Source organism: Lissotriton helveticus, chromosome 8 (assembly GCF_964261635.1).
Source record: "Lissotriton helveticus chromosome 8, aLisHel1.1, whole genome shotgun sequence".
Taxonomy (NCBI): domain Eukaryota; kingdom Metazoa; phylum Chordata; class Amphibia; order Caudata; family Salamandridae; genus Lissotriton; species Lissotriton helveticus.
In genome coordinates this window covers 1595294048-1595318573 of record NC_136069.1, presented here as the reverse complement: position 1 = coordinate 1595318573, position 24526 = coordinate 1595294048, and the positions used below count along the sequence as shown (strand labels likewise).

Below are 24526 nucleotides of genomic sequence, written 5' to 3'. Positions count from 1 at the left end.
TATATGAATTCATATATCTCTACTCCTACTCCTACCTAGCGCTTTCTATGCTAGAAAGCATAGGATGTACGGTCTGCCAGAATACCTTAGAGTGGTCCAACTCCTCATTTGCCTCCGGGTGGGGGCCATCTGGTAGCTAATCTTAGTGTTGAACAGGCCGGCGTCCCTCTCAGGATGGAGACGGTATTTAGCTGGGCTAGAATTCCAGCATAGGTCAACCTCGACAACCATCGAAATGCTCCTCTGCCTAAACAAAAGTGTGGTGCAGTTTATATATTAAACTGGACCCATTCATTCTATGCCTAAGCTCCGGCCCGCCAACTTTGACGATTCTACCCAGCCAGAATTGTCTCAGAAAGGAAAACCGCAAACAAGGCCCGTGCGCGCCGTGTACCGGGTCCTTGAGCAGAATGTCTTATAACATGATAATGTGCCTACAAAGAAATGTAACTGTAAGCAAACCCTTTCTGAGTAAACTATCTCATGCGGCATGAAACAATGTGTTGTAAAAGTCATAATTTAAAAGATGTCAACTTTAAACGTGAACATGTAAAATGGACGTATTTGTTCACAAGGCCTATGTAGCCTCACGACACAAGCAGTCTACTACCTTCTAAGTGGTATCAGACATGCACGCCAAACAGTGTACTTACTACCTGTTCACCAAGTGGTATCAAACATGCATGCCAAGCAGTGGACTACCTGTTTACCAAGTGGTGTCAGGCATGCACGCCAAGCAGTGTACTTACTACCTGTTCCCAAGTGGTGTCAGACATGCACGCAAAGCAGTGTACTTACTACTTGTTTACCAAATGGTGTCAGGCATGCACGCCAAGCAGTGTACTTACTACCTGTTTACCAAGTGGTGTCAGGCATGCATGCCAAGCAGTGTACTTACTACTTGTTTACCAAATGGTGTCAGGCATGCACGCCAAGCAGTGTACTTACTACCTGTTTACCAAGTGGTGTCAGGCATGCACGCCAAGCAGTGTACTTACTACTTGTTTACCAAATGGTGTCAGGCATGCACGCCAAGCAGTGTACTTACTACCTGTTTACCAAGTGGTGTCAGGCATGCACGCCAAGCAGTGTACTTACTACCTGTTTACCAAGTGGTGTCAGGCATGCATGCCAAGCAGTGTACTTACTACTTGTTTACCAAATGGTGTCAGGCATGCACGCCAAGCAGTGTACTTACTACCTGTTTACCAAGTGGTGTCAGGCATGCACGCCAAGCAGTGTACTTACTACTTGTTTACCAAGTGGTGTCAGGCATGCACGCCAAGCAGTGTACTTACTACTTGTTTACCAAGTGGTGTCAGGCATGCACGCCAAGCAGTGTACTTACTACCTGTTCACCAAGTGGTGTCAGGCATGCACGCCAAGCAGTGTACTTATTACATGTTTATCAAGTGGTGTCAGGCATGCATGCCAAGCAGTGTACTTACTACTTGTTTACCAAGTGGTGTCAGGCATGCACGCCAAGCAGTGTACTTACTACCTGTTCACCAAGTGGTGTCAGGCATGCATGCCAAGCAGTGTACTTATTACATGTTTATCAAGTGGTGTCAGGCATGCATGCCAAGCAGTGTACTTACTACTTGTTTACCAAATGGTGTCAGGCATGCATGCCAAGCAGTGTACTTACTACTTGTTTACCAAATGGTGTCAGGCATGCATGCCAAGCAGTGTACTTATTACATGTTTATCAAGTGGTGTCAGGCATGCATGCCAAGCAGGCCACTACCAGTTTACCAAGTGGTGTTAGACACAGATGCTTGGCAGTCAACTACTTTTTATTTCAGGTTCTATCATAGACCTCTACGATTCCTCAACAAATGTAATGGTGGACGCGCGCTAAGTTAGAGGTACTGGCGCTGAAGCTAACCTTTCTGATGTTCTATCGAACAGGCAAAATTACCGATTTTAAAAACAATTTCTTTTAAGCACTTTATGCTTTTTACTTGTTGAAAACTTTTCTTGCACACGTACCGTACTCTACTGCTTCTCTGACACCCACTGTTTATCCGCCAACTCCCTGGTCCACCGCGGGTTTTTTCCGGTTGTTGTGGAGGGAGTGAATGCGGCTTAGTCATTACTGTCCGGGTTAGAGGGCAGTGGGCGGGACTACTCTTAGTCAGACTATTTAGAGCAGGTGTCTCCAACCAGTAGCTCACCAGCACCCTCAAATTAGCTCTCAGAGGTGAAGCCAAACCAAGCCGATCTCAGAGATCCTGTGTACATTAAAGAAGGCAGCACTGCTCGTTTTATTATCCGTAAGAGTTACAGACAGCCAATCCAATGCCAGGGCCTCTTGATAACACTCAAACACACACTGTGTTGGCCAGTCAATCAATCAGGGATTTATAAAGCGCACTACTCAACTGTGAGGGTCTCAAGGTGCTGGGGGTATGGATTTGGGCAGCTCCGGTCATTCGAAAAGCCAGGTCTTAAGGCTCTTCCTGAATGCTTGCAGGTTGGGGCTTCATCTGATGCTGAGGGGGGGTTTGTTCCAGTTCTTGGCCGCGATGTATGAGAAGGTTCTGCTTCCTGTTCTGGCTCTGTGGATGTGGGGGATGTCAGCCAAGGACTAGTCAGCGGAACAGAGGTTTCTCTTGGGGGCGTAGAAGGAGAGTTTTTTTGTTGAGGTATTGGGTCTGGTGTTGTGGAGGACTTTGTAGGTGTGTGTGAACAAGGTCACTCTTTTTTTGACGGGGAGCCAGTGGAGGTCTCGTAGGTGCTGGGTGATGTGGTCTTGTCATGGGATGCTGAGAACGAGTCTGGCTGCGGCGTTCTGGAGGGTCTGGAATTTGTGGAGTAGAGATTTGTTGATTCCGGCTTAGAGGGTGTTCCGGTAGTCCAGCCTGCTGGTGATGAGTGCCTGGATGACAGTCTTCCTGTATTTGGGGGGATCTATTTGAAGGTCTAGCGGAGTATGCAGAGGGTGTTGAAGCATATGGAATCTACAGCGTTGGCCTATGGGTCTGCCACATGAACCATCTTTATCCACTTTAAATCTACCTAAGGAGATTGGCCATGTTATATGCCCTGCTCTATCAGCTGGACCATGTGTGACTTCAAATAATAGTGGCAGCTGTAACCAGGGCAGACCCACCAAAGTGTGTGACTGCAAGAACTAGAGTGAAAATGTGTTAGTTGGTAGCATGATCAACCAAAGAGCTGAGGAGAAGAGAGTATGCATCCAGGGCAGAGAAAATTAAAGCATCACATTTATTTTTGTGTGGGTGTGTGACATTGTGTCCTTTCCTATTAAACAGTGTTGATTCCTTAAAACTACTCCTAGTGTCAAGGACTGCTAAATATGTATGCTGGTCCCCATCGTAAGAGTATTACCTCTGACGCAATTGTGCCCGCTTATGGTATAATTGAGCCATAGCCATAATATTGTTAACCTTGACTATTTTGGGCATACAAGTCTAGTAATTACATACTTGCTGCCATCATTGACATATTAGGAGCATGACTGGCCTGCTTTTAGCCATTCCTGACAGAGTGGCAACCGCTTCTCCCATATTAATGCACATAACTGATATATGTTGTGCATCCAGCTGCGGCACAGTGGTAGCCCCGGTTTAATGGTGTGCATTATTAGCACAACAGAGGCATTCTTAGTGTTATGCTAAGCAAGCATGGCCCATGATTCCAATACTTGGGTATTTGAAGCAGAATTTGTCCATGAGAGGCAATTTTAGATGGCGTTACTCAATGAAAACGAAAAGATGATGTTTAGGGACTGTGTATTTTCTAACAATGAAAAAAATTTTGCTTTTTAAAGGTAAACATTATGCTTTTTCAGAAAAGGTTTTTCTTCTGGAAAATTGAGTTTGATTGCTGAAAGTAGGAAGTGGTTTTGATAGAAAAATATGTGTATTTTCAAAAACTAATATTCTAATGAAGACAAAATATTGCAATTCTAAAACACATTTAAAGTTGTTAGCCGAATGATAATTCAATTTCAGTTGGGGAGACTTACTGCTGTGATAATACCCTTTGTGGCACACAGCAAGTGATGATTTGAATGGTATTTGATTACAAGCATTTAATAGTAATAAACGTTTTCCTAGCATTCTGCTGATAACTTCACCTAGAATGTTTGGGTGGTTACTACTGATAATCGTGCTTAGGGTGGTCATAGTGTAATGTTAATACATATCATCAGCATTTTACAGTGATAAAATATGCTAGTAGCTCGGCAGGACTTTCCACAAGCAGAATTAGCTCCCACTACAGAAAAGGTTGGAGACCCCTGATTTAGAGAGCACATGAAAGTGACGCGCAGCGGACGCGTGCTAAGTTAGAGGTACTGGCGCTGAAGCTAACCTTTCTGATGTTCTATCGAACAGGAAAAATTACCGATTTAAAAAACAATTTCTTTTAAGCACTTTATGCTTTTTACTAGTTGAAAACTTTTCTTGCACACGTACCGTACTCTACTGCTTCTCTGACACCGCTGTTTATCCGCCAACTCCCCGGTCCACCGCGGGTTTTTCCCGGTTGTTGTGGAGGGAGTCAAGGCGGCAGAGTCATTACTGTCTGGGTTAGTTGGCAGGGGGCGGGACTACTCTTAGCCAGACTATATAGAGAGCACGCGACGGACGCGCCAAAGGCGAGCCCATCTGCGCCCAAACGGGGCCAGAGGCCATACCCTCTGTGCAAAATCATAAGGTTCCCTGTATATATTCCCATGAAGATCTCAGTAGGCTTCGCTCTTATCGCCAACAGAATTGTACGGTGATGACATTGGACAATCTGGCTCTCCCTTGCCCCTGCTGCAATTTTTCCTTTTCCTCGAGTCCTCAAACTCGTGGATTTGACACCACGGTCCATAGCGATTTTACTTCCCATGTGGAGCATAAAAAGGAAACATCTACTAAAGACTTTCTGTTCTTTAGCATCAGCTGCTGGTCTCTGCCAAAACAGAAAGAAGATATTTATGACTTATTAAGTAACTTCCAACCTAATGCCATCTTCCTGACGGAAACGTGGCTCAATGACAGCTCAGGACCTGACATTGCTATTGCAATTCCTCAGAATTACGCGATCCTTAGGATGGATCGCGTGAATAAAATAGGAGGAGGCATTGGAATCATTTTGAAAAAGGATTTCATTTGCAAATGGGAGGAACTTTCGCTAAATAATTGTGAAGCAGGCCTTTTTAAACTTTCTCATACACCCAAATTTACTTTCTCGGGGATGTTGATCTACCGCCCCCGGGTTCAGCAGAAGCCTGGGTGGCAGAGCTCCCGGATTTCATTGCCCCCTTTTTACTTGATGCCACCAATTTCTCGATTCTAGGAGACTTAAACTTACATTTCGATGATCATAACTGTTCCATTAGCTCTACGCTAATCTCAGACCTAGTTGCTCTGAATATGCCTCTATGCAACTCTGGCCCCACGCATAAAGCAGGACACCTTTTGAATCCTATTTTCTCCAACCTAAATAATATCACATGCGAACCCACATTACCTCTACTCTGGTCGGACCATTATTTAATTAGCTTTAAGCTCAGGCAGGTGGTGAAACATGAGCCACCATTCGCCACAGCCCACGCAATTTGGTCCAGAAATTGGAAAAAACTTAATATGGACCATCTAAATGCCTAGCTGTTAGACTCTAGACCAGATCTAAAGTCAGTTAGTACCACAGATACGGATGCCATTCATAACTGGCTAACTGCGTCGGTGGACATTCTTATCCCGCTAACGAAAAACAAAACTAAGAACCATCGTCTTCCAGCCCCATGGTTCTCAGAAAAACTTAAAGTAGAAAAAAACTAAATGTAAGGTGCTGGAGAGGCAGTGGAGGAAACATTACGCACCAGCTGAAAGGCTGTCTTACAAACAGGCCATTAAAGTCTACCAGACATTATGCAAAGCGGCGCGAGTGGAATATACAAAAAAATAATATTCTGGCTGCCCAAAATAATCCTAAACTACTTTTTAAGGTGGTACAAGAATTGTCGGGTGCAGCACACCAATCAGAACCACCAAAGTTAACGGAAACGCAATGCGAACAACTAGCGACCTATTTTAATGATAAAATTGATAAAATTTACAACTGGAGAACAGCTTCCTAAATCTAGTCAAATGTCAGCAAATCTCACCCCTCTCAGTGAGTCATTAGAATCTTCAGAAAATACACTTAATGGTTGGCAACCTCTAGATATAACATCTTTCATGGACACACTAAATAGCAGGATCCCCTCCCAGTGCATGTTCTAGAAAAAACTGGACCCTCTGATTCTGAAAGGGATTCTGGAACTTCTCAATGCTTCAATTGAGGAAGCAGTAGTGCCTGATACTTGGAAACATGCAATGATTCTTCCTTTGTTGAAGAAGGCAAACACTGATCCGGAAGTCTTCTCCTACTTTCGCCCCGTCTCCCTGCTTCCTGCATTTTCCAAAATACCGGAAAAACATGTCAACAACCAACTGACTCAATTTGTGAACTCCCAGAATCTTCTGCATTCGTCCCAATTTGGCTTCAGAACAGGCTTCTCAACTGAGTCGACACTCCTGGGACTGACGGAAACCATCCGTCAGCGGTTAGACAAGGGTAACACAGTGGCACTCATCTTATTAGATTTGAGTGCCGCCTTTGACACCATATCCCATGAGATCCTTGTTCAAACTCTTAAATCGAAGGGTGTCGGTGGTACTGCCCTGAAATGGTTGGAGAGCTTTCTAACTAATCGCACATTTCATGTTTTTTCAAAGAATAATAACTCCAGTTCTCAAGTTTCCCTTCACGGAGTGCCTCAGCGTTCTATTTTAAGCCCATTGCTTTTTAACGTTTACATTAGTCCCCTGGCAGCCATAGCAGGAGAAGCTGGGCTTACAATATATTCTTATGCAGATGGCACACAGACTGTCTTCTCTCTATCCACAGACCATAAGCTTAAGGTGTCCTCTCTTCAAATAGGCCTTGAAAAGATTGCCGAATGGATGCATTCCAACAAACTGAAGTTTAATGGAGGCAAAACGGAGCTCCTCATCCTTGGTGGTAGAAAAGATCTCTGGGGCCCACAGCACTGGCCGCACCAAATGGTCTCCTTCCTCAACCTTCGCAATGTGTCCGCAACTTGGGCATCATTATTGATGACCAACTATCCATGCGACAACAAGCAGTCAAGACCACTTCAATATGCTTTGCCATTTTGAAATGACTGAGAAAGTTCCTATGGATGCTGCCAGACGGGGCGCAAAAGACGGTGGTCCAAGCCTTGATTGTGTCAAGGTTGGACTATGGGAATGTCTTACACATAGGGGCCAATAAGGATGTCATTCGCAGGCTGCAAGTAGTCCAAAACGCTGCAGCCAGACTCCTTTACCGGCTTCCCAGAATGACCCCCATCACAAGATTCCTTCGCGACTTACATTGGCTAAGGATCGAAAATCTCACTAAATTTAAAGCACTCTGCTTCAGGCACAGAATCAACGCTGGAATGGCTCCCAGCTATCTTAGTGCGCTGGTTAAGCAATACATCCCCACTCCTCATCAACGCTCGTCACAGCAGGCCAAATTCGTGACTCCTAGGTTCAAACGGGTGGTCGTTCTTTTGCTCAACTAGCTCCTGCATTGTGGAATTCATTACCACTTTTACTTCGCCATGAGCATAACTATGTCAGATTCCGTAAAAGGCATCAAGACATGGCTATTCAATCAGTAAGCTCCATTGATTACTTCTCTGCTCAGCATGTGTCCATAGGCGCCAGGAAACCTCCGGGTAGCTGTTGCGCCATATAAGTTTAAATATAATAATAATAATAATAACTACCCTAGCATTCAAATATTGGGCACAATTTACCACATTTTGCACTTCAATACCCTTACACACACCTCAATACCTTGGAACACTCTACCGTTAGAAGTGCTATTGATAGGACACTTGTGCATTGTCTTTATGAACAGTATGTTTACTTGGCCTTAATCAACCCCCTCCATTGCCCTTAAGGTTGTGCTAAATATTCCAAGTCTGACTGTAATTACGCTTCACTGTAATTCTTGGCTGAGGAAGTCCCTTGATTGGACGAAACATGTTGGTTCCTTGCTTCAACAGAACAATTGCTGGGAACATAATTAACCACTGTGAATTTCGGCTGAATCTAATTGGATAATGAGACACTGGTTGTTTGTCACTTGAATTTGAACAAAGATCAAGCCTTTACAGTAAATTTGTCTGCTTCATTATGAATTATTTTATGTAGATTAAGTCTGCACAGAAGTGTGTGTAATTAGATTGTGTGTAAAATGAGTTCTATGTGACTTGCTTTTTTCGGTTGCTACATTTGATACCCAAGTTTTGCTCTTGTTTTTGAGACTAGAGTTGTGTTTATGGGCATGGGGGTGGTCATCCCAGTCCTTGATCATAGATGGTCTGGTGCCGAGTTGTGTTTAGGGGCAAGGCGGTATGCTCAGACGTGAGTCCCTTGTTCACTTGGCCACTGAATTCAAGATAGCCTGGCTGATGAGGATTATGAATCCGAAACCGGTCCCAGGATGCTTGTTTCCGGTCCAGGGAAGACATGGCTTGGCAGTTCGGGCTGGACTGTTCCCATGAGGCACAGGGTCAGACTGATTTGCATATAGCCATGTCTGAACTGGGGTGGCTGAGTGAACTAAAGAATGGTGATGGATTAAACCCAGATCAGTTGACTGGGGGGGAATGTTTGATTTGTTCAAACGCTCCGTCCATCATCCCCTTTTGTATCGCTTTGTTCGCCCTAAGTGTGGCAGGGTATGCTCAGACGTGAGTCCCTTGTTCACTTGGCCACTGAATTCAAGATAGCCTGGCTGATGAGGATTATGAATCCGAAACCGGTCCCAGGATGCTTGTTTCCGGTCCAGGGAAGACATGGCTTGGCAGTTCGGGCTGGACTGTTCCCATGAGGCACAGGGTCAGACTGATTTGCATATAGCCATGTCTGAACTGGGGTGGCTGAGTGAACTAAAGAATGGTGATGGATTAAACCCAGATCAGTTGACTGGGGGTGAGTGTTTGATTTGTTCAAACGCTCCGTCCATCATCCCCTTTTGTATCGCTTTGTTCGCCCTAAGTGTGGCAGGGTATGCTCAGACGTGAGTCCCTTGTTCACTTGGCCACTGAATTCAAGATAACCTGGCTGATGAGGATTATGAATCCGAAACCGGTCCCAGGATGCTTGTTTCCGGTCCAGGGAAGACATGGCTTGGCAGTTCGGGCTGGACTGTTCCCATGAGGCACAGGGTCAGACTGATTTGCATATAGCCATGTCTGAACTGGGGTGGCTGAGTGAACTAAAGAATGGTGATGGATTAAACCCAGATCAGTTGACTGGGGGTGAGTGTTTGATTTGTTCAAACGCTCCGTCCATCATCCCCTTTTGTATCGCTGAGTTGTATTTACAGGCATGGGGGTGGGCGCCCCTGTCCTTGATGGTAGATTATCTGGCGCTGAGCTTTGTTTATGGGCACGGGGTGGCCACCTCAGTCCTTGGTGATAGATGGTCTGGCGCGAAGTTGTGTTTCTGGGCAAGGTTATGGGTACCCCATTTCTTGATGATACATGCCATGATGCCGAGCTGTGTTTATAGGCAGGGGGTGAGCACGGCAGTCCTTGAAGATAGATGCTCTCGTGTGGAGTTATGTTTAAGGGCAAGGCGATGGGCATCCCAGTCCTTGATGATAGATGCTCTGGTGCTGAGTTGTGGTAATGCGAAAAATAATTGGTTCACTCAGGAGCTGGGGGTGGAATGTAAACAAATAGGTAAACACAGGCAACATAATTTTTTTACTTTTGGTCAGATTACAAATTCATAGACATATAAAGACAGAATGCAAAAAGCGAGTTTGTTTATCAAAAAAGTCATCAGTCTACAATAAACTATTGTATCATATAGTTACTGAATTCTAAACAAACAAAGGAGAAAAACATCTAAGCTTGTAAAAACTAATAATAGTCAATACTACAGTCCATATTGCAAAGCATTAGTAAGTCGACATTTCGACCACAATAGTTACATTGACCAGGAGGCCTTCATTAGGACAGAGGTGGAAAGACAATTTAATTGAACAGTAATCTAAAGAAATACCAAAGGTATCAAATATAGAAATTATAGGGGAACCACCTCTAGTGCACATGGAGGGAAGCCTAGTCCAATAGGTTCATCCTTTTGCTTTGAGGGGATTGGTCTGTTACCTACAGCCTCACATTATAATTAACCTCTGTCTTCTCCTGTATTGTGCTTTTTCATTGTCCTGGTACTTTTGCTGGCATTCATACACGTTCCATGATGGTTCCATTTGCAAGTAAGCTGTCACTTTTAGTGGGATGTTTTTGCCTATTGGACTAGGCTTCCCTAGTTACTCCTTGAAAATGTGATGCCTTGTCTACAACTCCAATTTTTTTCTTTTCAGGTTTATGTTCCATTCCTCTTTGGGCGCTAGAGGTTGTTTCCGTATAATTTTCATATTTGATACCTTTGGTATTTCTTCAGGTTGCTTTGCTTTTCATGTGTCTTTCAACAGCTGTCCTAATGATTACCCATGCTGTGGTGCTGAGTTGTGTTTATGGGCAAGAGGCTGGGTAGCCCAGTCCTTGATGTTGATAGTGATGTTGAGTTATGTTTATGCTGTGTTCTTCCACAGGCATATGGAAGCAGATATGGTTGGGGCAGTGGTTGTTCAACTGCACTACAATGACTGATTGTGTTTTTTCCCTTTTTTAATAGAAATTATGTTATTGGTCTGCTGCCTTGGCTGAAATCATTTGACTTCAGTGGAGTTACCAAACAGGATCGAACAAATGCTGAAGTCTGGAGGAAAATGAACATAAAACCTAAGCATGCAAAGAAAAAGAAGAAAGAATAACCGAGGTCTTAAATACAGAGGCATATGGTTATCCATCTGGCCAGGCAATAGAAGGGAAAAAAGGGAATGCTGGATCATGTAGGCATTTAATCCATGTGCTGTTTGCCCAAGTGTGACCGGATTACTTCAGGGAACGGAACTGTACAAGCAATACATTGAATAATTAAGGTTTACCACTCTTTAGGACTATCCTCAGTGCAGACTTCTACTTCTACCGCTGTCTCGTGTTGTTGAAGCCTTCAGATGATTGCAATCATGACCCTCTTCCTCTTGACCCATTGGACATCAGCAACGATAGTCAAGACAATGGCGCTTTTAACATCTATGGACCGTGTGTTGGGACAAATGAAAATTCCACTGAAGGAAGCAAAGGCAGACATGAGCTCAAGGGGTGTTTAACTCAAGGGTCAAATTTTCTGTTGGAATTGCAATGTCTGGAGGCTATTAGCAGTGCTCAAGGTTAAAGAAATTGGAAAGTAAAACCATCAAGGACGCTTGAAATATCCTCCTAGATTGTGTTATGTTGTTTATTTATATAGTGCTTTACATCAGGCTAAGATAATCTCCTTGCACTAGCTTGGGGTCAGGAGATATGTGAAATAGGGGCAAGATGTTGGTAATGAGGAAGGAGCCTTATGGCTGGAGCGCTTGGACAGTATAGTTGTCATAGCACGCCATCGATGCCCCCCAGTAAAAGTAACATTAAAATCACCACACAAATGAGAGGACATCTGTATGCATTGCCTAGTTGGCAACCTCCATGTTTGCCTCCTCCTAAGACCAACGCTTCACATGGGAATCACTCTGTATTCGCAGGCTTACTGCATTTACCTATTCTTATTGTTTTTAATTACCCAGCTATTGACAGCTTTTCATCCTTCTCCTTGATCTGTTTCTTCCCCTGTCAAATGTGTAATCAAAAACACTCTAAAAAAAAACTCTATGGATATCAACAGTGAAGACCACCGATATCCAGGGTTAGATCATGAAGACTCACATTTGTTTTTTTTTTCGTCTCTTGCCTTTTATCCTTAGATAATCCCGTGTCCAGTGTGCTGCATGCTTGGCCTTCGGTCCAGTGCTTGGCCCTCGTTTAGGAAACACGGTGATCCATTATTTTTATTCTCACCCCAGCACCTCTCTACTCAAAACAAGTGGCAGTGGTCCCTTGTGAGCAAGCGAAAGACAGGAATGGGGTGGTGGCATGGGGAAACTGAAGACTAATAGTCCTTTTCTTTAGAGCAGATCAAAGATTTTACTCTGATAATATATTTTGAGCCGAAAGGCTAAAAAAAAATCAAATAACAGTTTTTTGACATAGAAATAACTATAAACGTTTCCGTTTCGTAGGAAGAATGTAAGCTAAGGTTTGTTTTTAGGTGTGGGTAGGATGTTAACTTTAGAAGAGGTATTATGAAGATATAAAAGATCAAACAAGATAATAGTTGGTGACGAAACCTACACTTCCTTATATTTACAAATAAAATTATGTGAAAAGTTTGTTGCATATTGTCCTAACCGGTGCACCATATGAATCAATCAATCAATCATGCCATTTGTATAGCGCACTACTCACCCGGGAGGGTCTCAAGGCGCTTGGGGGGAGGGGTATGCTACTGCTCGAACAGCCAGGTCTTGAGTTGTTTCCTGAAGGCGAGATGGTCCTGGGTCAGCCGAAGGTGGTTGGGGAGGGAGTTCCAAGTCTTGGCAGCCAGGTAAGAGAAGGATCTTCCTCCGGCGGTGGCTCTTCGGATGCGTGGTACGGCTGCGAGGCTGGTGGACCGTAGCTGGCGGGTGGGCGTGTAGAAGGTCAGGCGGTCGTTGAGGTACTTGGGGCCCAGGTCGTGGAGAAACTTGTGTGCGTGCAAGCCATGCAAGCAATATCTGAAGGATGCCCTGATGTACTTGTGTGGCACATATTTACACCATCACTACAAGAGTCTGACAATCAAGCTTTCAATATCAAACCTATTTGCAAATAAATGGGACATCTGCACTTTGAGGAAAACCTAGTGGCCTTACCTTTTAATGAATAAGACTTGATTGTAACTGCAAGTTCGACAAAGAAACAGGGAACCGATATATTGCCTGAAAGTAAAAAACTAAAGTGAAATGGTTCTATGAACTACATAGAAGGTGAACTAGGGGACGTAAAAATGGAGTTTAGTGACAGTAACTGACAGCACTGGCTGAAATGTAAGCTAAGAAGTAGTGTGAAAATGCTTTTAATTAGGAGTGTTCCTATAGTTAAAATGGAGAGAGAGCACATCTGTGCTTAGTATTGCAGTGAAAAAGAAAGGTTATACAAGTCACAAAAATGATACATAACCATTTCTGTGAATGTGTTTAAGATGGCATGTGCTGGGGGAATCAAGTGCATCCAACAGCAAACAATAGGGCATTTAGAGGTCATGCAACCCTCAATGAAGCAGGTTTCACTGGCTTTTGTACCTGATGCTTTCCCAACTCTAGACTATGTAGCGTGTGTGGTAGCGGGCCTGTCCAGTCTTCAAATACCGAAAGACAGGAGGCTGGCTATGTGTGACTGTGAGATGTGTGGAGTTGTACACAGTGCTGGAGTGAGAGACATTCTCCTTTCAGTGGTTACACTAGACTTGGTGGTCGGTATGCCCATTTTTCCTGTAATGAGCATCAATGGATCTAAAGCATCCTCATTTCATCTATCTTGCACATGGGCAGAGCTAAATAGGTGGACAAAGAGCTGTTATTCGCAAAGCCTCTTGAAGTTGAAATAAAACAAAATAGCTCAACTCCAGTGCTGGGCAATGCTATCTCCCACAGCAACAGGCAAAGTAACGAGTTCTCGTATAAGCTCATCGAGTAAATTTTCTCCAAGAACGTATCCATCTATAATGTCATATTACTAAGACATTTCAATACACACTGGGGTGATTTCTCCGATACCACTACTAAATCCTGGCGTTGTTCCTTGAAGAAAACAATCTAAATCAATGTATAAAGTTCTCTGCTCATAAGGGAGGAACAATGCTGGACCTGATCATCGCAAAAGATAAACAGATCACAATTAAAGAACCCAAATTAGTGGGTTGGTCTGACTATGTACAGACACCTCCAATATCCCATAATCACACTCCACCATTAAATTACAATCCAAGTAGCTCAAGATGAAATACAAAAATGTAAGAATCACTAATACTAAAGCTCTAGTATAAACCCTTGCTAACAAGTTACTTCCTCTTTCAAAAAATAAAGATGCAAACTGTCGGGCTACATCATTGTCACAACTACGATTCTTGTTCTTGATTAAACAGCTTTCAAAACAGGCTCCTAAATTAGCAAAATATCTGCTCCATTATCCTCTTAGGAGCTAAAATGAGAGAAGAAGAGCGAGAAAACTTGAAGAATTCTGGAGAAAATGACAGTTCTCAAATGTAGACATCTGAGTTTAGCACAGAAATCATATTAGAAAGACTCTCAAGAGGCCAAAACCTGCTATTTCCAAAAAGAATGATGCAAGGAATAGTTAAGAAATATTAGACATGGTGAATACAGTGGTGAAACCTTCCTAATCTACCATCCAGGATCTACTGAGACAAATGTGAACAATTTGTCAACTTCTGTCAAAAGATAAAATGTGTCAGAAACATCTCGGTTTTGGAAGATGCTATATAAAGCTTAAACCTTCATGGAAAATTCAAGACTGAATGGGAATAATTTTAACCTATCTCAACTAAGATATTAGAATTAAAAATTCTACGTCGAACATTGCATTATAGCATCCCCATCACAGCCTTCTTCACGAAAACCATAAACAAACACAACTTACCTTACTGGATAAAACTCATAACCTACTTTCTAGTTATCTTTTTCTGATCTTGCGATATTTTATGTCTTATTTTGGCTTCTCTCTTCGGCATGAGGGTAAACCTTATTATGTGTGGAGTACTTGCTCATTCATCTTACAATAGTAAAGTAAATATATATTTAAGACAGAGGTACGTTTGCTTAACGTTATAAACTCCCCAACCATCTAGTCCCTGTTACAGACTCATTTACCAAGTTAGTAACCACACCATGACACTGTCATTGACTACACAGATAGGTGAAAAGACCGAAAAGGCCTAATGAGGAAGAGTATGCCTCAGTGTAATGAAGATTAGAATCATGTGTTCGGGTGAGTGCAGTAATCCAGATCCTGGAGTGATTGCCATTATTAGGAAGGTTAGCAGCAAATTCCCCTTGTTTGAGACAGCCAAGGACACAACAACCTTCTCAGAAAAGATGATTTACACATTTGCAAGACAACTGTTCAGAACTTTTTGTCTGGTAGCTAAGATTGCACCTTCATGGAAGCTGAATACTGTTCAAGTAGCAATAATGACACCACTATATAAGCCGCCCATTCACAGGGCTTCTCTGCATTTTATTTCCAGGTAACCGAACTTCTACAGGCAGTAATGTCTTGGACACGCAAGTCTACCTAATGCAAAACTAAGCTCCATGCCGACCATAGAACCTTATCTGAATTTATACAAAGACTAACTTATCCTAAAAACATATCACAAGCATACTGAAAATTTACTCCTCTACATCAAGATGTCTAACAATTTATTTGGACATCTGGTAGGAGTTTCAAATGTCCTATCAGTTATGTTCTCATTCACTGCTTTGTAGTAGTATCCCGAGTAGTATCCAGTGCTGTAGAAGAAAAGGCTACTGACCAGTAACTACATTTCACGCGCACTGGGATCTTTCATAGATTCACACGTGACAAACCATCCTCTGCTTTCGATCATAACATTTAATTGAACAACAAATCTCTAACTTAGTCTGCCAGACTTATGCATTAGGATATGCTCATAGTTCCCCGAAAGAAAGCGCTGGCAGAGATATAAAAAGCAAAAAACAAACACTTGCCCACCTTTACACACAGTGTTGAACAAAACTGAAATGTTTTAACATTAATACAGTCTATAGAGGGATCTTCCACTCCACCCTTTCCCCAGGTCATCAGAAGACTTGTCAGTTATGAGGTGTGTGCCTGTAATCAAGGACTTCTGACAAATAGCTGTAACGTTCTTAGGGCCAGATGGACGACCATTAAGTTTAGCGAGTCGCGAATTGCGCAAAATTGTGACTCGCAATTTGCGACTTAAAACTTAATGTGCAACAGTGTCTCAGACACTGTTTGCGATTCCCAATGGGGTCGCATATTGCATGCCTCATTTAATATTAATGAGGCTGTCTCAATTTGCGACCCCATTGGGAAGGGCTAGCACCCCCGGGGATGGTGGCCTGCTGGGGTCAGCAAACCACCATGTCTGTGACTGCTTTTTTAATAAAGCAGTGTTTTAAAAAAAAAATGCAACCCGTTTTCCGCATTGAAAAATAAAAATGAAACTTTTCAGTTTCAATTTTTAAAGGCAGGCAGTGGTCCCTGGGACCACTGCCGTCTGCTCTTAAAAAATAATTGCAAACCCATTAACAATGGGGAAGGGGTCCCTGGGGACCCTTGCCTGTTTGCGAGTGGCTTGCGACCGCAAATAGTCCATATTCGCTCCCTGGAGGACCTTTTTGTCTTTAGAAAGGCTGTTAAAACTCATCTCTTTCCTCTGCCTTATTAACCTTCTTTTACCCTTTGTGTGTCATTAGTTGTGTTATCTGTTCCAATATAGCGCCGGGACGCCCCTTAGCTGGGGCAGCTGTGAGCTCAAAAATTTGAATAACATAACAAATGCGGTCGCAAAACAATCATACATAGGTTTGAGATTCGCTATTAGGAAGGGACGCCATTGGCACGCCCCTTCCTAATAGCGAGTCACCAACCATATTTTGCGAGTAACTAATAGGTTAGCGGATCGCATAATAGGGTTAGTACATTGTGCAGAGGTTTTTTGCGGTTGCAAAGGGGCCAAATTCCCCTTTGCGACCGCATAAAACTGTCATACATCTGCCTCTTAGTCTTACAGGGGAGAAACAGGAGTGTTTCAGGAGCTTGCCATAATCTAGTAAGGGAATTCATAATTTTTAAATTTACACCTCTTTTACTGCTAAGTTGTGCATTAGTTTTCCATCGTCATAAGTTGTACCAGTTTATGGAACTTGTGTGTAACATCCAGCGCAACCTTTGCTTCCAGTTTAATGTAATCAACATTTTACCCACCCCAGCAAATGTTCCCTAGTTGCCCTCTGGAGGCCCTGCCGCTGGTGATGTCTCCCCCCATCACTAATAAACCAATGTCTTCAGATGTCAGGAATCTCACCGCCCCTTTGAAATGCCTCCACATTTCTCTCCAAGAGATCTGTATTTAGGTGTGTGTGTGTGTAGGAACCTGTTCCCATTGAACCCCTTCAGCACATTGATAAAATTCTATGTACGCGTTGTGGACGTTGATACCACTGAAACATAACCATATACACCGATTTTCTGTAAGGAATACTCCCGAAAGCATCTGAGATACCGCCCCCAACCCCCTCCAGTACAGCCTTTCATTCGCCTACATTTTTCGTTTGATGCCTGTACCCGCCCTCACACACTTTCTCCCTTCCTCTTTCTCATTAACTATAACCAGGCCAATCATTTCCAAACCAGAATTTCCAAGGGATGCTTTGCAGAGCCCAACGGGATACCAAAACCTTCCTTTCTTGTGCGCTACAAAGATTTTAAAAAATGGATCACTTCTCCTGTGTCATGCAAGTTATCCACACTTCAGATCCCCAATCCCCTCAGTAGTAATCCTTTGGACCGAACACCCTCCCAGATCCTACCCTTCACCATATGATAAAAGTTTCTAGCCTCTCCCAGTTATCTCCATCTTAAACTTTACTATACCGCAGGCTGTAGTTTTCAATATCTCATGTGTCCCTCATATTTGGCCAACATTCACAATTTGTGAGTTGCTCTTCTGTCACCTCTCCTTGTTGACTTCATCCAGACCTAGCCTTTCCATTACTCTACCACTTCAAGTTCATGGTGATTGTAACCTCCCATGCTTGCCACTGAAATTTTATTGTGAAGCGGTGTAGACATCTGTATCGGATTTTCTTCTGGGAGAACTCAATGTTCACTAGTCGCAACTTTCATCTGCTCTGAAGGTCGATGCTTCCAAGTTGTAATAGAGATACTAGACTCCCTTCAAGGTCCCCGACTTTGAGGTATCTAGCTTTTTGAAGAATTATTTCCTTGGGGCAGTAGTCTGCCATTTTAGCAATAAAGTTTCTAGGCTACACTCCTGCTTTCTTTGACTTTCTACCAACTCAATGACCTATTATGCCAATCTGAAACTCAGACCCTTCCAGCAGTCACACTTCATTGGAACTAGCCATACCTCTTGTTTACCTTTATCACCTTCCACAAGTCTCGTCATGTTCTCAATTCCAGCATTCCACCAACTAGTTAGTCTATCTTTACTACGTACTTCATAGTCAGTGCCTCCAATCTCTATTATGGCTTCGTTTTCCCATGTGGGATTTATACTGTGCTTGTTTTCTGGGTAGGCATGTGTATGAAGTGGTTTAGTCTATGTAGTTTAACATGTAGCCGAGTGCTTGGGAACCTCCTACTCCGTGATTGGTCTCCTCCACGTCTCTTTGCATGCACCACTATTTCGCTCTGTCATCCACAGCTTCCAACGTGGGCTTCTTTGAAGGTGTTTGTAGCACAAATGGAAGATTTCAGGCAGTAAGTTTGAGAGTATTTTATTGAACTCAGATCACAACAGGCAAAGATTTTTTAACCATCCAGCAAGATTGAACTGATCAAAGAGACCATGACAACATCAGAATCCTGGTATAATTGACTTCTATTATTGGAAGAGATAAGTACTTCAACAGTGACCCTACACTATGAAGGTGCCTGCATTATCAGTGAGGTTTCACTCTTGGGGTTACCACTTAGCTGGCACTGTCACTTTGCCGCATGCTTATCCAAAACAGTTTATTGCGGCTGAGGTCGCTATGAAGAATTAATCAGCGTTTGATGCTGCTACACTGGTTGATGGTGTTGAGACATCAGCGATTACCCATCAGGTCCATTTAAAACAAAAGGAGCTAAGGGACCTGGCTGGAAACAGTGCCAGGACACATGCACTGGCAATGCAGAGGAAACTCAACGAAGTCTGAGACACAGCCAGTAAATTGCTACCTACAGTTGGGTCACGCACTTAGACATACCCCGAGGGAGGAGAGTTTACTGGAGTACACGCCCCTCGGGGTTAGGCTTATGCTAGATCCTATGTTGTCAAAGGCAGTTTCTTTAACATATAGGAAGATTCTCAATAACTGACTGGACCCTTTGGGTCCACTACGAGAGGCATGGGAAGCGAACATAGGTCTATAGGAGGAGGACTCCTGGGCAGAGGCACTACAGGGAAGTGGCCATATGTGCACGTTTTTGTCTGGTGCAATTATGAATGTTGCACAGGTCCTATTCCCATAGGTCGCTCCTGTACAAACTGGAATGCAGTGCTACGATCAAGTGTGCGAGGGGCTGCAGAGATGTAGGTTCATTTTTCTACATACTCTGGGAATGCTCGATTATCCGGGGATACTGGGAAGAGATTACCAAAGTTATGTCGGAGGTTACGGTAGGGAAGTTCACCTGGAGCCAAGATGGCTCATCCTATGTGTCACTGGAGAGGAGCCCAGGCACAAATATCAGAAACAGTGGCTCATGACTGCTGCCATGATGGCCAGGAGGAATGTGGCCAGGGCGTGGGGTACAGATCTCCCACCAAGGCTGACGGCTTGGGAACAAGACCTGGACTGGTGCTATCAAGCCGAGAAGGTCATATATCAAAGTAGGGGCTGCCCTAAGAAGTGGGAGAAGGTATTGGGAGGGTGGGAAGAGTACAGGAGGTGCTAGCGAGATTGTCCGGGACTCCAGAAATTATTACTCACATTGTTGTTGGGTTCCTGCATATGGGCCAGAGGGGATGCTCTCCTGTACAGTCGGGTATCGGGGATCCAACTGTTCCGGGGTAGGACAATAACTGAGGTAGCTAAATCTTTTTTTAATGGATCATAGTGAAATATGTGTATTGTACCTGAGCAAACTGTTGAATAAACAGAATTTTTTAAAAATTATCTATGGATCTCGCGGTTGTGGCCTCTTGCCCTATTCACTGTTGTGCACTGCCCATGTGTCCACTATGCTTCCATGCCCCCATCAAATTACACCCTTATGGCAATTTATCTGTCCCTATGCTCTGGACTGTCTCCGATCTCTTGCGCACATATCCATCGCACCTGGTCTGATGCCATTGCTGGTCATCAAAACTGCTGTTCAAGTCCCTTTTTGTCGAGAGGCCCCACAATGGCGTCTTCACCAGTATGCTCTTCTGTGGCACCCTGCTTCTCGAGGTATCCTTGCAGGGTCTGCAAATCCAAGTTCACTTCTTTCGAAGTAGAGGGCGGCCAAGCCTCTAGACAGTAATGGACCACGAATGCATGCCTAATGTGTGGCGGCCATCTTGACCTGAACCACCCTTTACTTTTATCTCATGCTCTTATGGGATGGGGTGCAAGTTGTGCGCTACTTCCAGGTCCAGCAGGGAGCAGAATATCAGACTCAAGCAAGCCTTATTTTGCAACAATGTGGTCTAAGGAAGAGCAAGCATGATGAATAACTTTATTGTGTAGGAAGTAGGAAACCAGTGAAACAATGGATTCTTTTAAGACTACCCAGAGTACATATCAGCCCATAGAAAATAGTGTTGCCAGTAGTGATCAAGTTGATAGTAAGTAATTCAATAAGTTGTTGAACAAATGCTAGTCTGTCCCCTTGTGAGTGGTTGAATGTTCGAAGGCATGGGGTTTTATAGGAGATGGATTTATCGCTTTTAATTGAAAAGTCAGAAACTGTGCATTTTTTTTACTTTGAAGCGGAATTCTCCACACCCCCACCCCCTTTCCGATTTGTTATGCTCTATTGAGGCAGAATATTTGAATATTATTATGGTATAGGGATGTATAGTACTGCCGGGGAGTCAGCAACGTTCCAGTTTCGACGATCAAGTCCAAAATACTACAAGGCATTGAGTCTGTCATCGCGCACTCAGGACAGAGGGAAGGAACTTGGTGCAATCAGTTTGCTTGGGGCATTCTTTGGTGTTCTGATGCTTCTAGGGGTTTTAGATTAGAAAGACCACAGTAGGCTATGGTGCTGTAAGCAAGGGGGACAAGTTCATAAAAACATCCTGGCCGCCTGCTGAAGGGCATTGTTCCCATTTACACCGCCAGGTAAAAGTCATTCACTCATTTGAAAAGTTGTGGAGCAGATCTGGTATCACATTTTCTGACAATTGACCGCGATAACATCATCAAGGAAATAGAAGGGTTTCAGAGAGAAGAGGGTTTGAAGCAGTGCAATGACTTCAATTTCAAGGAATTTAGACCAGCATTGTATTTAATATTTTAATGTAACGCCGCTCTTGTATAAATGTTTGGGTGCTTTACAGAACATCTGAAAATAAATTATTTTTACAATATAAATATAACGAGCAATGGCAAAGCCAATAGGTCTGCTCTTATCAGACAATAGATGCAAACACAGGCATGCAGAAATACATCTCCACGTGACAGCTCATGAAAGTATGACCTGTAGCTTTGTCAAAGTTCTGTATATGTGATGATTGTAGTGGTGTTGGTAGTGTGGTATTGGTGATCATGATATTGGTGGCAGTAGTGGTGATGGTGGTTGTAAGGAAACGACCATTAGTTGTGTGGCCTGCACAAGTAATAGGTCCACATTCGTCCTCCTCTGGGAACCAAACATTGTAGCGCTTGACTTTCTCAGGGTAGCAGAGCAGAGCAGTCCAAGGCGTATTCATGGGAGGTGGGATGGGCTAGTAATCACTATTCACTGGCACACAATCATAACACTCAATAACCAATTGTCCAGTTTGCTCCTTTTCTTTAGAAAAAGAAAAAAATAATTATTTCACACACACTACTAAACACTTTGCAGTCATTTACAAATATATGAAAAGCTAGTTTAAATACGTTTGATGACATTGCATAATCACATCTGACTCCCCTAAAGGGTCATAAAAGCACTTCAGGTAAGTCTCTTGACTTGGTCAAAGGTTCAAGATCAACAAAACACATGTCTGAAACATCATCATTTTAGGAATTAATGCAATGATCAATTTTAACCATGTGTAAATACACTAATTAATGTTATTAATGCACTTGCACTTTAATCAGTAATTACTGTCAACATAATTTTATGGCAAGACCGGAGGCTCCTATTATGCTTTCTTATCTTGCTTTAATCACCATAGCAGCCAAGATAAGTAAGAAACTACAGTTCCCAGAGGGACAAGCGGAAACAACTGGCCAATGGGAACACAATAAAACAAAACCTTATATCCAATCAGAGAATATCAGCATGAATAACGTCACAACTGACTGCAAACATTCCTCTTTTCTTGCTGCTCGCAGTCAGATAATTGACTTATCTTCATTGCTCTTCGCATAATTTGCTATTTGAACTTAATTGCGTTATGTTATAATGTATTTTACCATGTTTTTCCTTAGTTAATTCAGCTGCTTATTCCGGAGCTTCTGTTAGCTCGTAGTGCTTACGCCCCTGAGGGGAGTGTCCCGTTTGTGTTCCTCCCCTTCTGCTTTAGTTAACCCTTGCCTAACTTCGCTTTCCCTACCTCACTGAGGCCATGGAAATTGAAAGCTCCCCCAGTTCAGACTGGTAGCATGAGGAAGGCGAGGCCTTCAAGAATGATTTAAATACATTTATTAATAACTCTGTGGAGTCTGCGTTCGAAACGTCTATGTGGCGTTTTTCAAAGGGCATGGAAAATTCCATGATAAGTCTGTTGTCTAAAACATTGTCCCAGTCTGCGGGGATAGCAGGAAAAGAAAGGTGGTTCCCTCTGCTTCTATATCTGTTTCTAATACTGCGTCATGCTTGAAAAGCGAGGTTTCCTCGTGCTTGACTGAGGACTATGTGCCTCCCAGGCCTCCTTCTAAGGAGGGTTGTTAGGCTCAGATGGTAAACACAAAAATACATCGAAGCATACAGAGGTCCCCATAAAGTTGGTCATTTCCACCATTATGGACACAAACGATGACATGGATGACACAGATGATTTTTTGACCCATTTGATGTGTCTGACCCTTCCTCCCCTCCTGCTAAAAAATCCAAATCTGATTCCTTTACTTTTGAACCTGTCCTGGATTCGGAAGGGGTTCCCATGTTTGACTCTTCTTCCATTCGCCATCCTAATTCCACTAAGTGGTTTCCTGCCTCTCATGTTGGTGATTACATTTCCGCCAGACTTCCTCTTCCCTTGTAGGCTTCTGCTAGATCTAGGTTGAAGTCTGAGTGTCCTAAACCCTCTTTAGCTGAGAACGTTACCATCGTCCCTTCCATTGACCAACCTTTACTCACCTTTTTCTCAAAGTTTGGCACAAGGGGGTGGACAAGGCCTGGTCCACCTGCCAGGATAAATTACTTGATGTAGTGGGTCCTTTGGCGCGCATATTTGACTTGGCAGAATCTGCTCATCTGGAGGGTACTGATTTGTCTGCAGAATATATATCTCTGTGGGTCCAGCAAGCCTTTTGCCTTTTAGGGAATGCTAATGCCGCAATTACACACGAACGCTGCAAATGGCTTCTGATCAAACTTGACCCCAAATTGGCTAACTTGGCTCCACAGGACCCAGACATTTAGGCAAATGGTCTTCTTCTCTTTGGTGATTCTCTTGTTAAAGACCTCAGCAGGTTTGTCACTACATTTGCCTCCGTGGATAAGGCGCAACAGTCAATCAAAAAAGTATTTTCCCCTCGGGTTTTTGGACAGGCTGGCAGAAGCATGGGTCACTCTAACAGCCGTTCCTATCCCAACCAAGGCTCCAGAGGTTCCTTCAACTCCGGTTTCCAAGACTACAAGCCTCAGTTCTACCCATAAAGAGGCCGTGGATTCAGAGGACGAGGTCAAAAGAATTTCCGCAACAACAATCAACAAGGTAGGTCTTTCACCACCTCCCCCGATGGGAGGTAGTCTAAAACTTTTCTTTTTCTACAAAAGTGGCAAACTCTCAGCGCAGATCCTTGAGTCCTAAATACAGTCCAAGGTTATCTTATAGAGCTTTATGCGCTGCCTTCCCAAACTGTGTTCCCTCCTCCTCTGGTTTTCTCAGCGGAAATGTCTCAGCTCATTTCTCTGGAAGTCCAATGCCTTCTCCAAAAACAGAAAATTCAAATCGCTCCTTTAGATCCTACAGGGTTTCTCAATTCTATTTTCCTGGTTCAGAAAAAGAACATAAAGATGCGTCCAGTTATAAATCTGAAATGGTTCAATCAATTTGTGGTGTATCGCCACTTCAAAATGGAGACTATCATTCACTTACGAGATACCCTTCGACCAAATGATTGGATGATCAGATTAGACTTGCAGGACGCTTACCTCACCCTTCCGATTCACCCTTCTCATACTAAGTTACTTCAATTCCAATGGTTAGGTGTAACCTATCGTTTAAGTTCTCTTCCTTTCGATCTGTCTTCAGTACCATGGTGCTTTACAAAAGTCATGAAACCAGTGGTGGCTTTCCTGCGATCCCTCGGGATCAGGCTTAAAATATACTTAGACGACATTTTGATCATGAACACAGACAAACAGCATCTTCTGCCCGGTCTCAACACCACTCAA

The 24526-nt window shown here is 43.4% G+C and overlaps 1 protein-coding gene across 1 annotated transcript in view; it reads left to right on the top strand.

Annotated features, from left to right (window-relative positions):
- LRRC51 (leucine rich repeat containing 51) overlaps positions 1-11016 on the top strand; it is a 106429-nt gene extending 95413 nt beyond the window's left edge. The window contains exon 5 of the mRNA XM_078658640.1: positions 10734-11016. Coding sequence (XP_078514766.1) covers positions 10734-10872 — 139 coding nt within the window. The 3' untranslated portion in view covers positions 10873-11016. The remainder of the gene's footprint in view (positions 1-10733) is intronic.
- Positions 11017-24526: the final 13510 nt, after the last annotated feature.